This window comes from Mauremys mutica, chromosome 14 (assembly GCF_020497125.1).
Source record: "Mauremys mutica isolate MM-2020 ecotype Southern chromosome 14, ASM2049712v1, whole genome shotgun sequence".
Classification (NCBI taxonomy): domain Eukaryota; kingdom Metazoa; phylum Chordata; order Testudines; family Geoemydidae; genus Mauremys; species Mauremys mutica.
The window spans coordinates 12118613-12134297 of NC_059085.1; the positions used below are offsets into that span (position 1 = coordinate 12118613).

Here is a 15685-nt window from a genome sequence, read left to right on the forward strand (position 1 = left end):
GTTTCTTATGTATCCAGCACAGTTAAAGTAGTTTTATTTAATTAAAAAAATGTTGGTTTTGTGCATTTTTAATTGTACTTGACTTTCCATCCAAATAGAGCTTGACACAAATCCCAGGTTTAAAAAAAAATCACACTTTTCTAACATAGTTAATTTTTGTATTTTTAAATTATCTGGATAAATGTGAGTTAAGTCATTTAATTGTTTAAATTAATGTTTTTATAGTGCATCTTCCTGGTTAGCAAAAAGAAGCACCAAATTTAGTGTAAAGGCTGTATTTGTTTGCAAATAAGCATGTTTTAATCGCTACCAACCAATGGTAATCAGCCTTCTTTAGAAAAATAACTAAAAAGTACAAATGCAAACCATGATTAAAATTGGTGATTTAAATCCATCCACCTTGATGGCAGGAATTTCTAATATTTCTCATTTTTGTGTTATTCACACCTATTGTTTTAAAAATAATACAAAATATCCCCATCTAGCTGTCTGAATAGCTGGCCTATCACATTTTCATACGTCTGTTTCCTTCATCTTCCCTCCTGCCTATTGTCTGTTCCACTCATCTTTTGCTTCTTAGCTCAATTGAGACTATAAGCTCTCTGGAGCAGGGACTGTCCTTTTACTCTCTCCAATATCTAGCACAGTGGAACTTGTAATTACTGTCCTAAAGCATGTTGTGACTGTCAGGTGAAGAAGCTGCATAAGTGCAAATTATTATAATTTATTTTTATTAATAAAATAGCCGGGGTGGATAATTTTGTATGTGAGCTTTGTGTAACTACTTTGGTTACCTACAGAAATAAATGTCTTCCTTTTTTAGCATCTCAAGGACAAATTCTGGAATTTCATCTTCTACAAGTTTATCTTTATCTTTGGTGTGCTGAATGTTCAGACAGTGGAAGAGGTGGTCATGTGGTGCCTCTGGTTCTCTGGGCTTGTGTTTCTCCACCTCATGGTTCAGCTCTGCAAGGATCGATTTGAATATGTAAGTTTTCCTAATGCCTGTGTGTTGGGAGATGTGAGTTCTGCTCCCAGTGCCAGCACTCACTCACTGTGTGGCCTTGGTTGTGTCACTTAGGGCTTGATTTTTCAGAGATGTTGAGCACTCATGTCTCCCATTGACTTCAGACTGAGCTGTGATTCCTCAGCACCTCTGAAAAGCAGGTCTTTAACCTCCCTGCTACAGTTCTCCCATCTTAAATGATAATCCCATGTTAAATTATATTTATCCTTTTTCATAAAATGCTGAAAGATCCTCAGATGTAAAGCTCCATGTGTTCTTGCCTTGCCTAGAATTACTGCAATAAATATCCTTTTTTTAAAAAGTGTCCTCAGATTGCCTAAGCTAAGAATTCTAGAAAATCACCCTCAGTTTGATGCCCAGTTGGGTAGTTTTCTGAGGGTAGTTTGAAATGTTTATGATCTCTCAAAGTAAAATTACAAAGAATAGAGCAAAAGGAATTGGATTTCATTGAGTATTTATAGTTTCTGTGCAGTTTTCATGTTTTGAAATAGTTGATCATTGTGCCTCTATCAAGAACTGATGGTACACAATGCATCTTTGTATGTACTGTATATTATAAACTGTATCCCAAACGATATCTGTATTAGAGAGGTAAATAGTGAGCCACAGAGGGGGAGAGTAGTGAATAGGCTCAGGCGAGGAGGAAAGACAGTCATCATCTGGGAAATGAAATGAGATGGAGGATTGCAGAGAGGCCGTACCAGGTGGCTGGAGAGAGGCCTACCAGGTGGCTGGAGCTGTAGAGGACATGGCTTTTGCACCAATAGCAATGAGACTATGGAGAGCTAAGATGGTTCTAAACAAGGATGGGGAGCAGAGTAGTGAGAAACAATGCCTAAAGGGTAAGTTATTGGAGTGCACTTTTAATAGGGGTCTTAAAAGGAATAAAGTGTCAATTCAGTTTTAGTTAAATAAACAAATTGACCTTTATGCACACGATTGTAATCTGATCCCTCTTATTTGGCCAGGTCTGTTTATTATGCTGGACATATGAACAGAGTTATAATGTAGATTACAAAATTCAAAGCTTTCACATGGTAGTGTGTGTGCCACAATATATGTTATCTGACGAGCACTTTAATTCTCTTTTTTTATGGACTATTATTGAGATTAGAAAAATCAGCTTTGTACTTTGAGTAATTGTAGACACAAGTATCTATAAAGTTACGTGCTGCTTTCTTTGCTTCAGTGTCATTAAATAAAAGCCTGAGCCAGACTGAATTCTCTGGTTTACCCCAAACTCTATATTTTAAGGCCTCTTGTACTCCCCAATTTTTTCCATTTCACCACCCAGGAAGGTTTGCCTTTCCAGCAGTTTGATAGTGGCCTAAAGTGAAATGAGATTGAGTGGGGTGGAATAACTATAAACCAGAGATCAACAGGAAGGTTATCTAGCAGTTCTTGGTGTACTGAAGTTATCTTCTAGAAGGCTAAGAGAGAGCGGACTGTAAAGGTAGAAATGCTTATTGCATTTGAGCGAGAGTTCTTAAGAAAGGAGCTCTGGTACTGGGACTTTCTTTCTTGTTGAAGGAAAACATTAAAGTCTGGATTATAACACTTTTCTTGATAAATCTGTGACTATGAAGCTGACTCCAACTCAAAGGGGGAAAGAAGAATGAATTTAGCAACTGAATGCATGAAATATGTGAGCCAACTTAATAATTAACCAAACACCGCAGACTCAGAGTTTCATCCTTAAATTAAGATGACTTTATTTTTGATATAATATATAAGCAAAGCATATAAGCATTTTCAGTTAAAATTATATTTAATCTTAAATAATATAAAGGAAATATTTTTCAGTCTTCTGATCAAAAGGTGAGCATGATCTATCAATACCTGGATGGGGAGAGATTTCTGATGGCTCTTTAATCTAGGAGAAAAAGGCATAACAAGATCCAGTGTTGGAAGCTGAAGTTAGACAAATTCAAACTAGAAATAAGGCACAATTTTTTAACAGTGAGGGTAACTGATCATTGGAACAACTTACCTATGGAAGTAGTGTATTCTCCATCCCTTGACATCTTTAAATCAAGAATAGATGTCTTTCTAAAACATACCCTCCAGTAGGGTTGCCAACTTCCTATTCGCACAAAACCGAACACCCCTTTCCCGAGGCCCCGCCCCCGCTCACTGCATTCCCCCTCCTTTGGTGGCTCACTCTCCCCCCTCACTCACTTTCACTGGGCTGGGGCAGGGGGTTGGGGTGCAGGAGGGGCTGAGGGCTCTAACTGGGAGTGCGGACTCTGCGGTGGAGCCAGAAACGAGGGGTTCAGGATTGAGGGCTCCAGCTGGGGGTGTGGGCTCTGGGGTGGACCTGGGGATGAGCGGTTTGAGGTGCAGGAGGGGGCTCCAGGCTGAGGGGTGGGGCCGAGGGATTTGGAGTGTAGGAGCGGGCTGTGGGTTGAGGCAGGGGATGGTGGTGCAGGAGGAGGTGAGGGCTCTGAGGTGGGGCCAGGGATGAGGGGTTCAGGGTGTGGGAGGGGGTTCTGGGCTGAGTCAGGGGGTTGGGGTGCAGAGGGGGCTGAGGGCTCTGGGGTGGGGCCAGGGTTGAGGGGTTTGGGGTGGAGGAGGGTGCTCAGGGTTTGTGGGAGGCAGGCTCAGGGCTGGGGCAGGGGTTGGGGTTCGGGCTTACCTCGTGTGGCTCCCGATCAGCGGCGCAGCAGGGCTAAGGCAAGCTCCCTGCCTGTCCTGGCTCCGCGCTGTGCGCACCCCAGAAACAATCAGCAGCTCCAGGTCCTAGGCAGGGGGACCAGGAGGCTCCACGCGCTGCTCTCACCCGCAGGCACCACCCCTGCCCCCAGCTCTGAGTGCAGAGCCGGTGCTTGGGGTGGAGGCAGTGCGCAGAGCCCCGTGGCGCCCCCGCTTAAGAGCCATACCTGCAGCTGGCTGCTTCCAGGGCGCAGCACGGTGCCAGCTGGGACAGGGAGGGGGTAGCCTGCCTTAGCGTTGCAGCACCGCTGACCAGACTTTTAACGGTCCAGTCGGCAGTACCGACCGAAGCCACCAGGGTCCCTTTTTGACTGGGTGTTCCAGTGGAAAAGCAGACACCTGGTCACCCTACCCTCCAGCTCAAACAGAAGTTATGGGCTTGATGCAGAAATTGCTGGGTGAGGTTCTGCGGCCTAAGTTATGCCCTTCTGGCGTTAAAATCTGTGACTATAAATGAAAGCTAGAATCACAAGGACTTAGGGAGTGTATGTGTGCGTTTTGGTTTTTTTCTCCCTGCCCTCCTAGCTGCTTGGGTTAGCTGGTTGAGGTTGCGACACTGGTTATATTCAGGAAGTAATTAGGTTCAATTGAATATGTGGTGGGTGAAGGCAATAGGGAGAGGACCAGTTTGTTCACACTGTTTTGTATGTCTATGTTTTAGCTTTCCTTCTCTCCCACCACCCCAATGAGCAGCCACGTCAGAGTCCTGGCTCTGCTGATTGCCATGTTACTCTCCTGCTGTGGTCTAGCAGTGATCTGTGGCGTTATCGGCTATACGCATGGAATGCACACTCTAGCTTTCATGGCAGCAGAGGTGAGACTTACTTTATATGCAAGCTGATTTGCACTTTGTTTTTCCTCTTATCTTTGGTTTATTTGGGGGCTTCAGCAGTTTGGTTTTTGAAAGTCTCCAGACAGAAAGAATTAAAATAAATACTGTACTATTGCAAAGCAGCCACCAGATCTGTGTTTATCCTGGTGTTAAACTTAGGACTGCAAATCATCTTTGCTTGAAGAAGCGATAGCTATGATAAATCCATACAATGCTGTCTACTTTTGGCACAGCTGAAATCAAGACAGTTGTATATGAGAAAAACCAATGAGCACGCTTCATGAGACATACAGGAAGAATTAGGTGAAGTGTCTATTAGAATGTATTTATTTTTCCTGTTCAGTATGGACTAGAATAGTTATCTAAATCAATTTCTCCAGTGTAGTACAGGTTGAACCTCTCTAGTCCAGCGCCCTTGGGACCTGACCAGTGCCAAATCAGAGAATTTGCTGAACTACAGGAGGTCAATATAGAGTGCCAGTGGGTCTCCATAGGGGCGGGAAGTAAGGGTGTGGGGGGTGCTGCAGCACCCCCAGGCTTTATGGCCCCCTGCCCGGGGGCCCTGCTGCCACCTGGGGTCCTGGCCACCAGCCCTGCGCCAGTTTGTAAGCACAGGGCTGCCAGCGCGTTAGAGGCACTGGGTGAGGAGGGGAGAGCTTGGTGCCAGTGGATGCTCTGCACCCACTGTTTTTTCCCTGTGGGTGCTCCAGCCCGGGGCACCCACAGAGTCGGCGCCTATGCCACAGAGTGTCAGACCAGTGAGTGCCAGATTAGAGAGGTTCAACCTGTATTTCTCCATTTATTCTTTACTTATTAGGGGTGGAACAAGTATATATTTTCCTTAGTTCATGTACCACATAGTGGTTATCTGGACCATCTTAATGTTAAATCAGTCCAAGCTGGAAGTAGGAGGATCCTAGTACTGCCAGACATAGTGGAGCGAGGAAACAATTGGGGGTTTCTAGGGGATGGTTGGAGACACCTAGTTAGAGCAGAGGTGCCTGCTGCAGGGCTGTGGGCATTTCAATATTTGGCACTTGTATTAAAGTTTCAGCTAAGATTGACCTGAACACAAAAATGAGCCAGACGGCGTGTAGAGTGAAACGGAGCTGAAGATTTGTTTCTGATAGCTGAGCTCTTTCTAACATTGCCCCTCTCATTCTAATAGGCACCTCAGCTAATTCTTCCTCTTTCGCACGAAGCATGCTCATTAGTTTTTCTCATACACAGATGTATTGATTTCAGTTGCCGAAAGTAGGCAGCATGGAAAGGATTTATCATAGCTACCACCTCTTAAAGCAAAGATGATTTGCAGCCCTAAGTTTAACACTGAGATAAACACAGATGTATCTGTCTCATACCAATGTATTTTTAAAAACAAGTTCTGAAAAATCAGATGTGTCAAGTGAATTGATATAGCTTTTAGGTGTCTGATTAACAAACCAGGGGCACTGTCCTGCCAGCACTTACTTGCATGAGTAGAGTGTTCGATTTCAGTGGGCCTGTTCTCATGTGAGTGAAATTACCAATGTGTGTCTGCAAGTTGAGCCTCAGGAGATACACTCGTGTTCTTTTCTGTATGCCTCTTAACATTGATGTCCGGTGGTGATCCTCGAACTTAAAGGAAAAAGTAATGAAACTGCAGTCAAAGGCTTTTGAAATGTTTTCCTGCTGACAGTCAATCTGATGCTTTTTAAAATGGACACTGCCAACTATATTGCATTTGAGTATATGTAATTATATTGGATTTTTAAAAGTACCCTATTAGTCTCTTTCCTGACTTTGCAAACATTGATTTAGCTTTGTTCCCCTGTGTTTTCAGTAGAGTGATGTGAATGTGATTCTCAGGTTCTAGCCAGGCTTCTTCCTTCTCTTTGTGTTGCCTATTCCCTCCTCTTCTCAGCAGGATGACAGAGATGAGTTTTGGGAGGGATGTGAATGTGGTAAGGGAAGTAGGTTGGGTTCTGAAAGGGCCTGGCAAGTATAGCTCAGTGGTTTGCACATTGGCCTGTTAAGCCCGGGGTTGTGAGCTCAATCCTTGAGGAGGCCATTTAGGGACCTGGGGCAAAAATCTGGGGTTTGGTCCTCCTTTGAGCAGGGGGCTAGACTAGATGACCTCTTGAGGTTCCTTCCAACCCTGGTATTCTATGTTGCTTCTGAATAAACATTTAAAATACTAAATTGCAATGCTCCAGATACACAACCAAGTATATCCTGTGAAATGAGTCCATTTCATGACTTTTCTTTTTCTTCATTTAAAGGAAATTTAATTAAAAAAAATTACATAAATGCAACATGGGGTTGAAATTTTAAAAGTATGAAAGACAGGACATTCAGGTGTGGTTCGGACAGCAACCATAGTTTGGTCATATTGCATGTGAATAGTAAAACACTCAAGTTAACACCCTGTCTCTGATACATTTGGAATACATTTCTAGGATTATTTTTTTTACAATAATACAGCCATTTGTCTGACTGAAATCTTCATATTTTATGATCAGCAAATCATCCAAGCAACATATACAGGTCAGACTAAAAGCAAGTAATGTCAGCAAATCGCTCAGTACTGTCTTATGTTCTAATCAGGACCCAACTTTCATAAAAAAGTTAAGTCAGCAACACAATCTGCTCCTGTCACATACATGACAATTAAACCTTCTTACGTTGCTGATGCAATCACATACCAAACTACAGAAACAGAAAAGTTACTGTACTTTGTTCTCAAGAGGTCTTCTAGTTACAGGGTAAATTTCTGAGCAAGCCAATGAGCAAAAGTAAATATAAAACACAAATTAAATCCCTGTGGTGAAACAGAATGATTATAAGATCTGCTGGATGGATAAACTGTTGAGCACAGATTTATGTCAAAGCCAGGACATGGTATGAAATGCCTGATAAGGAAAACATCTGTCAAGGGAAAACCCAAAGAGTTTAGGCCCTATATTTTAGCTACTGTAAGAATTGTAATATGATGGGCTGTGTGCTATGGAGTCTAAATATCTTGTTTTAATTCACCACTTTGTTGTAAAGATATTTGTACTCTTTAGTGCTCAGGCAGCAAGGACAGCAAAATTAATCCAATTGGCCAATTGAGAGTTGGGCGAAGTGATCTGTGTATTGTATGTAGAATCCATAAACACACACTGATCTTTCAGGATGAGAGAAGCCACATTGAAAACAAAATATTATATAATTGGTTAATGCAAATCTGTGATTGAAATTTTATATGTAGAAAAGGACATTTACATTCCCTTGGCAGCTGTAACAGCCCAAAACAAAATATACTCCCCATACTTCTACCTCTGGGAAAAGGATGAAGGAACAAATACATTAGTTATGTTGCTTAATGCACTACTGGAAGGCACTCAGATTCTACAATGAGGAGTGTGGTACAAGATGTAATTCTATGCAGGTTTTTGTATCTACTATTACATAACACTAGAGACTTAAATTATTCCTGCAGTGATTATGTCTGCCTCAACAAAAGGAATGAAAATGACTTAGAGGTGCTTTCTTAGTCCCACTTGAAACTTCTAGCTACTAATAAGCATCAGTATGTTTCCTTGAGCTTCACACTTCGTTCCTGCCCACAGTGGGATGAGAACTGTGCTATGTGTGGCTGCAGGGAGCTAGCAAAGTTCTGATCCCAGCATAGACAAGGCTTGAGAACATTAAGGTTTAAGGAGGCAGTATGGTCTATAAGACAGGGTGAAGAGTTGGGAGTCAGGAGACCTCGGTTCTATTCCTGGCTCTACCACTGGTTCACTGTGACTCTCGTCTAGTTGCTTCAACTCCCTGCCTCAGTAGCCCTATCTGTAAAACGGGGCGGAATTACATTAATGATTGACTTTTTTTTCCTTACAGTCGCTACTTGTGACAGTGAGAACTGCTCATGTGATTTTACGGTAAGTAGCATATGTTTTAGGTGATACCCATGCCAAGATGTTGGTGCAGATAGGTGCTTCACTTCGAAGGTGGTGCTTAGTTATTTTGTTTGTTTGCAAATGGGACTTTTTGAGAGGGACAGAGATTATTGTAGATCGTATTTTTCAGTAAAGCTCAGTAATACAGTAGTGAGCATACAACTAAGGAAGTTGTTAATAATGGTGTATCTGAAGCATGGACTCAAATATAACCACACAGGGCTTAAAGTAGGCTGAGATATCGCAAGACCAAGGGCTAAATTCTGATTGCCTTGCTTATCATGAATAGTGCTGTTGAAATCATTGAGATTAATTAGTCAGGTGAATAAGAAAGACCTAAGTATGATGGAAAGAGGAGCAACAGCAGCAGGAGGGGAAAAAATTGTAAACAATGTTGTTAGAATCAAGTTCAGTTTCTAAACTTTTTTATAAATAACTTTGACTTCTCTTCTCTTACAGTTATGTAATTCATCTCTGGGATCTCAACCATGAAGGAACCTGGGAGGGCAAGGGAACGTATGTGTATTATACAGATTTTGTCATGGAGCTAACCTTGCTTTCACTGGACCTGATGCATCATATTCACATGCTGGTATGTAACATTGAAGTCAGTGCTAAGCAAAAAGAATTGTCTTAATATAAAGTGACCTGGCCACGCGCATTTTTAATTTGTAACGGACTGAACGTTACACAGAAGGTGTTTAAGTAAAGAAATGGAAATATAATGTTGCTCTGTAGGCATTGTTTCTACCTATATCATTGAACTCTGTGGAAGCTATTTTGTTTTGGTGTTTTAGCTCTCTGTATAATTATAGGTTCTGTATAATTATGTTTCGCAGATGTTTCACTTCAAATTGATATGTACTTGAGTAATGTCAGGCTTGAATTATCAAGAAAAATAAATTATTTCCATCCCCAATAAGAGACATCAAATTGGTCAGGAGTGAATGTAACTTCTTTTTTGTTGTAAATACTTTACTATTTAAGTAGTGTTAAGAATGTAAACTGCAGGTGGTTCTTGTGATTATATATGAACACAGAACACAAAATAACCTGGGCTAATATTGGTTTATCTCTGTATTTAGATCTTTCTTCCTGCTCTTAAGAGCCTGATCCAATGCCCATTGGCAGAAATAATCTTCTAACTGAAGTTTTCCTCCCTCCTCAGGTTGTAAAGGCTGGGTAGATGTTTCTCTGAAAACAAAGTTCTCATGTCTGAGGGTGGAACAGCTGATAATGGTTTGGGTTTTTCTGGAATACCCAGATTGGAATTTTCTGAGCCCTTCAGACTGGAACACTCTAGTGACTTGTACGATGTATATTGCATTTTCTGATATTTTTCAGTTCTTCTCTTTAGCATCTTGGTATTCACTTCTGAGCACCGTTTTGTTTTGTTTTAAAGCTGTTTGGCAATATCTGGTTGTCGATGGCCAGCCTGGTGATTTTTATGCAGCTGCGTTATTTGTTCCATGAGGTTCAGCGTAGAATCCGTCGTCACAAGAACTACTTGCGTGTGGTTGGAAACATGGAAGCTAGGTGAGTAAATGATGAGTGAGTTTAAAGTGCCGAGTTGGATCCTGAAGAGCCTCCTGATAAACAAATCGATGTGAGGGGGTTGCATTATTTACCATGTGTTAATATAAATGGCTTGTGAAACACAAATTTGCTGATCCAGCTGTTAAGTCTTTTCACTTATACTCTGTCATCATACTGATTTTTTGTTTCCTCATCCCCTCCGTTAGAAGTAGACCCCTCTTAGTGCTTGTCTGTGCCTAAAACGCTACAGGGGCACAGCACCGCCGCTGCAGCGGTTCAGTATAGACGCTACCTACGCTGACAGGAGGGATTCTTCCATTGACATGGGTAATCTGCCTTCTCAAGAAGCAGTAGCTAGGTCAACGGAAGAATTCTTCTGTTGTCCTAGCACTGTCTACACGAAGACCTAGATCAGCTTAGTTGCGGAAGTGGCGTCCGGAGCCCCGGGCCCTTTTAAATCGCTGGTCCCAGGGCAGCTGTTCCCTTTGCCCCCTCTCTTCCCCCCCCCGCCTGTTGGCAGCCAGGGGGCACAAAAGGGCAGGGGTTAAAGTGCTGCAGGGTCCTTTGCCACAGCAGTGCTTGAACGTTGCTGCCCCCCCGGTGCCATCGGTGGGGGCGCAACAGTGTCAAAGAGCTGCTGCGGCAAAGGTCCCATCCTTAAAGCACTGCCCCTTCCTCCCCCCCACCCCCCATCGGCCCTGCCGGCACGGACCCTACCAGCAGGGCTGCCAACATGGGAGGCAAAAGAGGCGGCAGCCCTTTAATGTGGGCTGGGTGTGGGCTGGTGCAGGTTCTCACCAGTACAGAGTACCAGCCCCTATCAGCTCACTTTCACCCCTGGTTCCAGGGCTAACGCATGCTCAGAGAGAAGCCTGATGCTCCATCCTTAACCCACACCATTACCAACAGGAGAAGTGCCTGTAGGATGTTAAATCACCAAAGATTACATGAACTCTTCACAATGGTCTTCCTTATTTTCTTTTGTGGGTTTCAATAAAATTCTTAGTTTGTTTTTATTAGTGATTTTTGTAGGCTAAATTTTTTTGAAAGAATTTTTGACTTGAAGTTGTATTGAGTCTAAAAGTTTTCAGATACTCCTTCCTTATAGTCAAATTGTCCTCACTATGGACCTCAATGACTGATTGTTTCTGGGGTGTTCTAGTTTGTGGTGATGGACTAGACCCTTAGTCTACACAATGTTTTGTGTCAATATGACTGCTTTGTGAGAGCACTAGTATATTGCAAGACTCTTTATGAAACTGCCAATTTAAATTTGCACCATGCTTGTCTGTGGATTGGTAAGGCAAGAGCAGCCTTCCTACAGCTCAAGAACATCTGGAGCTCCAGAGAGCTATCTTTGGCAATAAAGATTCGACTGTTCAATTCCAACGTGAAACCAGTCCTACTGTATGGAGCTGAAACCTGGAGGACAACTAAAACAACCACTAGGAAGATCCAGACCTTCATTAATAGCTGCCTTAGAAGGATTCTTCAGATCCGCTGGCCAGACATCATTAGTAACATCCACCTCTTGGAGAGGACTCGTCAACCTCCAGCAGAGGAAGAAATTAGAAGAAGAAGGTGGGGCTGGATAGGACACACACTATGCAAGCAGCCAACCAACATCACCAGACAGGCATTGCGGTGGAACCCCCAAGGCAAGCGGAAAAGAGGCCATCCAAGAAACACCTGGCGACGTGACCTTCAGGCTGATTGCACAAAAATGGGCTATACCTGGAACCAGTTAGAGCAAATGGCCCAGGGTAGAGGACTCTGGAGATCTGTGGTTGGCGGCCCATACCCCGACTGGGGTGATGGGCATGAGTGAGTGTGAGTGTGTCTGTGGATTGTCACTTAACATCTTCAAAATAGCATATTCTACACTAATTTTATTGAAAAGCTTTCCTATGGCACTCATCACCGTAGCCTCTGCACTTGGCTGCTAGAAACTAGTTGTCTACATTGAGTTTTATCGTAAACTTTTTTTAAAGTGTATATGGGGGAGTGTAAAATTGCCTGAAACCACAAACGAAAAATTACACCAGAGAAGAGAAGAACTTCCACTTTGATGTAAACAGCTGAATTTGGTTTTAAAAAGTATAACTTATTCTTAAGCCAAGACTCTGCATGCTATACCTTGTGTGTCCTCAGTCTAACGATGAGTCTTGGAGGAGTAGCAAGGAAGTCCATGGACACCTTCTCTTTTCATAACTAGATGGGACAGGGGTCTCAAAACTGATGCAATGAAATCCAGAACTTTCTTCTCTTCTAACTGTGGTCGTGTTATGGAAAAAGCTGCAAACTACTGCTCTACATCAACCCAGAGTGAATGGCTAGTGCAGTGATTGAGAGTTTCTAATGGAAGAACTTTTAGGTGTGTAGCTGTGCTGGGCTTGGTGTGATCATTGTTTTGTCTGTTCCCATTGTAGGTTTGCAGTTGCAACTCCTGAAGAGCTAGCTGTCAATAATGATGACTGCGCCATTTGCTGGGACTCCATGCAGACTGCCCGTAAACTCCCATGTGGGCACCTCTTCCACAAGTATGTATCTGGTGAATTGATTGCAGAAAGTACCTTGCTGTATATAGATGGTTGGTTTGAGCAAGCTCAGCTTTTTTCCTCTGTCTCTACCTTCGTTTCCTCCAAGAAGATTTATTATTTTTTGGGTGGTAGATGAAAAACCAGAGACAATACCTTACCCTTGTGCTTAAAACAAACAAAGCGGGAGTTGGGTAGGGAGGCAGGGGCTTTCTGAAGTACCTGTTTAACTTGAAGGGTCAGTTAAATGCTTTGTCCATGTGTTGTATGATCATGTTTCTTTTGCTAATAGCTCCTTCCCTGGCTCTCTCCTGGCTGTTAGTTATCAAATCAGAGGTTATGATCGGGGGCTAATTTGTTGTTATTCACTGCAAACCTTTTCATAAATATTTATTTGCATTCCATGAAGCCTTTAATGAGATAATTTGTCGCTGATGCAGAAACTCCTTTTACAAAGCTACAGAACCCTATGAATATTTAATCACCAGCCATGCACTTGAGAAGCAGAGGCTCTCCTCTTCAGAAAGTTGTTTTCCATGTATCTAAAATGGTATCTTTGCATTCTTTCTGAACTCAGGTTACACTGAGCTGCATGGTGCCAGCTAATTAGTGAGAGAGGCAACATGTTAAATTGGATGACTTAAACTCAGGTGTAAAAACCTGATCTAATAAATTAACCATGATACCGTCTCAGAATTAATTATCTCTTCTCATCATTGTCCTTCTTTTGCTATTAGCAGGCTAAACATGAAGCTTTCGTTCTTGTTCTCGGATATGTGGGAGTGCATAGCTCTTTAGTTTTAGAGTTGGGAGGTGGTGGAATAGCTTTTGTTCGCACAAAATCATAAACTCTGTCCGCCTATGTGCAAGATGTACAAAAAGAGATGGTAGCCCAGATACACATGTTTAAGATCAGCCTTGTTCCTTTAAGCTGGATTTTCAAAGGAGTCAAATCGTGTTAGCCCAAATCCTATTGAATTTCACTGGGAGTTATGTACCTAACTCCTTTATGCTCCTTTGAAAATCCCATCTTTAATTTTTACTAGAACTTTTGTTTGAATTCACTGTCTTACCATATCCAACACTTGTTTGCTACAGTAAGTGATGACTTTAGATCATTGGCACCACTAACATGCTTCTTGGTACACTCTTCTGAGAAGCAAGCTGATGTATTTGGCTAGATTTTCATGATATCTACTTTGGTGTTACTAGTGTGCTCATGACTATCATATCTAGATATTTATTCGTACATCATCATGTATAGATGGACAGCTTGATCCACTGGAATAGGGCCTTGCACTGAGTCTAGTGGGTTATATTCTTGACTTTGCCATTGGCTTGTAGTTTGACATTAAACAAGTCGTTTTTCACCTGAGTTTCACTGTCTGTAAAATGGGGATGACACATACTGAGACTCTGTAAAGTGCATTGAGAGCTTCTCATTAAGTGTATTATATGAACACTAAGTATATGTTTTAAGAAATTGTATTGAATTTCTGCAACAGAATACAATTCTGAATTCGGTGTGATTTCTCATTGCAGTCTGAATCAGAAAGCAGACACAGTGCTTAGTGGATCCCTGTAAGTCCTGGGACCCCAAGAGTTGTAGATGTAAATGAATCTAGAAAATAAATGCATTATTGCTTGCATCAATAAATCTTAGTCCATAAAATTCTCATAGTAATAGGCCCCTTGTCAATAATATAAGTAAGGTTAACTGTCTCAAGAAAAATTTAAACAGTTCTTTGGAATGCTAACTCCAGACCAGCCTGGCTAAAAATGCCTTGAAGATTTACCATCACAGCCACAAAATCTACTCACCTGCTCTTTATGATGATGATCATTTGACTTCCCCTTCTAAACTAAAATTTACTTGCTCTGGGCTACTTGGACAAGTAAATCTGTGCAAGGCTTCTCTAGACATGAAGAGGGTCTGTCTGGAAGCATGGGTATAAAAGCAAGGTGCAAACACTTTCACTTGGGTTTCTTCAGCTGAAAAGACAAATCAAGTGATGTGGTCATCAGAAGCTGATCATATAGTCTGTCACTTCAGGTAACTGTAAAATGTAACTGCAATCAGACATATTAATGTGTTGCAGAGAATATTGTGAGGTGTGATTGTTACACTGCAGCTTCTCTGTGCACCTGTGATCTTGATATCGCAGACAAATGGTATATGCTCACTATGGTTTTCTGTTTCTTGTCAGCTCATGCCTGCGTTCCTGGCTTGAACAGGATACATCCTGCCCCACTTGCAGAATGTCTCTCAATATCACTGACAACCACCGAGTTAGGGAGGACCACCAGAGGGAGAATCTAGATGAGAACTTGGTACCTGTGGCAGTAGCAGAAGGCAGACCTCGCTTGAACCAGCACAATCACTTCTTCCACTTTGATGGTTAGTTAACCAGGTTTTACAGTTGATATTATCCAGAAAAACAGAAGAGCAGCAGCCTTCTGTATAACTGGATCCTCATTGTGGTCCAATATAAACTTAAACTGTACAAAAGTTTCCTCTCCCTTTCAACTTTCTCAGACATATAGTTCCTTCTCCTAGTTACAGGTGAATATCGGTTCATAGGGTATGTCTGCACTGCAGTCAGAGATGTGACTGCAGCATGTTGTGACATGTAACAATAGCAATGAAGCCACAGTAAGCAGCACAAGCTAGCTGCTTGAATATGTACCCAGGGTCGCAGGCGGGCTTCCCTGTGAAGTTATTGCTAGCTAAAAACTAGCTCAGATACGTCTACGCTTGCTTTTGTCACATCTCTGAAGAGGTTTGAACATATGCTTCTAAGACCATCCAAAACTATAAAGACTTCTGAAAGCTCCCTTCTTCTGTATGTAACTCAAGGAAAAGGGAGTAGCCACTTAGAGTTTTACAGGGTTAACAATTCTAGAACTGTTGGTTGTTCCATAAATTCTCATTCCCATTGGCAGAGCAGGAAATGTTTGGGGTTTGTCTGCCTACCCAAATTGTTTGCTAATCAGTGGCCGCTTTTGAAAGACTGTTACATCTTACCAGGCATGTGTTGCAGGCTTTCTCCAAAATTATACTAACCATCTAGTCCCCATTTATCAGCCAAATAAGAAATGAGGAAGGGAATGGGAATGA

At 42.2% G+C, this 15685-nt stretch overlaps 1 protein-coding gene and 1 long non-coding RNA gene across 3 annotated transcripts in view; one reads left to right on the forward strand and one right to left on the reverse strand.

Annotated features, from left to right (window-relative positions):
- Positions 1-15685, forward strand: part of AMFR (autocrine motility factor receptor) — a 45963-nt gene that overhangs the window by 8069 nt on the left and 22209 nt on the right. For both annotated transcript variants that reach the window (XM_044987275.1, XM_044987274.1), the window contains exons 3-9: positions 824-988; positions 4401-4553; positions 8436-8476; positions 8954-9086; positions 9897-10030; positions 12460-12570; positions 14775-14965. In XM_044987275.1, the coding sequence (XP_044843210.1) occupies positions 824-988; positions 4401-4553; positions 8436-8476; positions 8954-9086; positions 9897-10030; positions 12460-12570; positions 14775-14965 (928 nt within the window). The remainder of the gene's footprint in view (positions 1-823; positions 989-4400; positions 4554-8435; positions 8477-8953; positions 9087-9896; positions 10031-12459; positions 12571-14774; positions 14966-15685) is intronic.
- LOC123349312 lies at positions 2849-14562 on the reverse strand. Its single transcript, XR_006573455.1, has 3 exons — positions 14389-14562; positions 6042-6188; positions 2849-2900 (listed from the first exon to the last, which is right to left on the reverse strand). It is a non-coding gene; the product is annotated as an uncharacterized LOC123349312 (long non-coding RNA).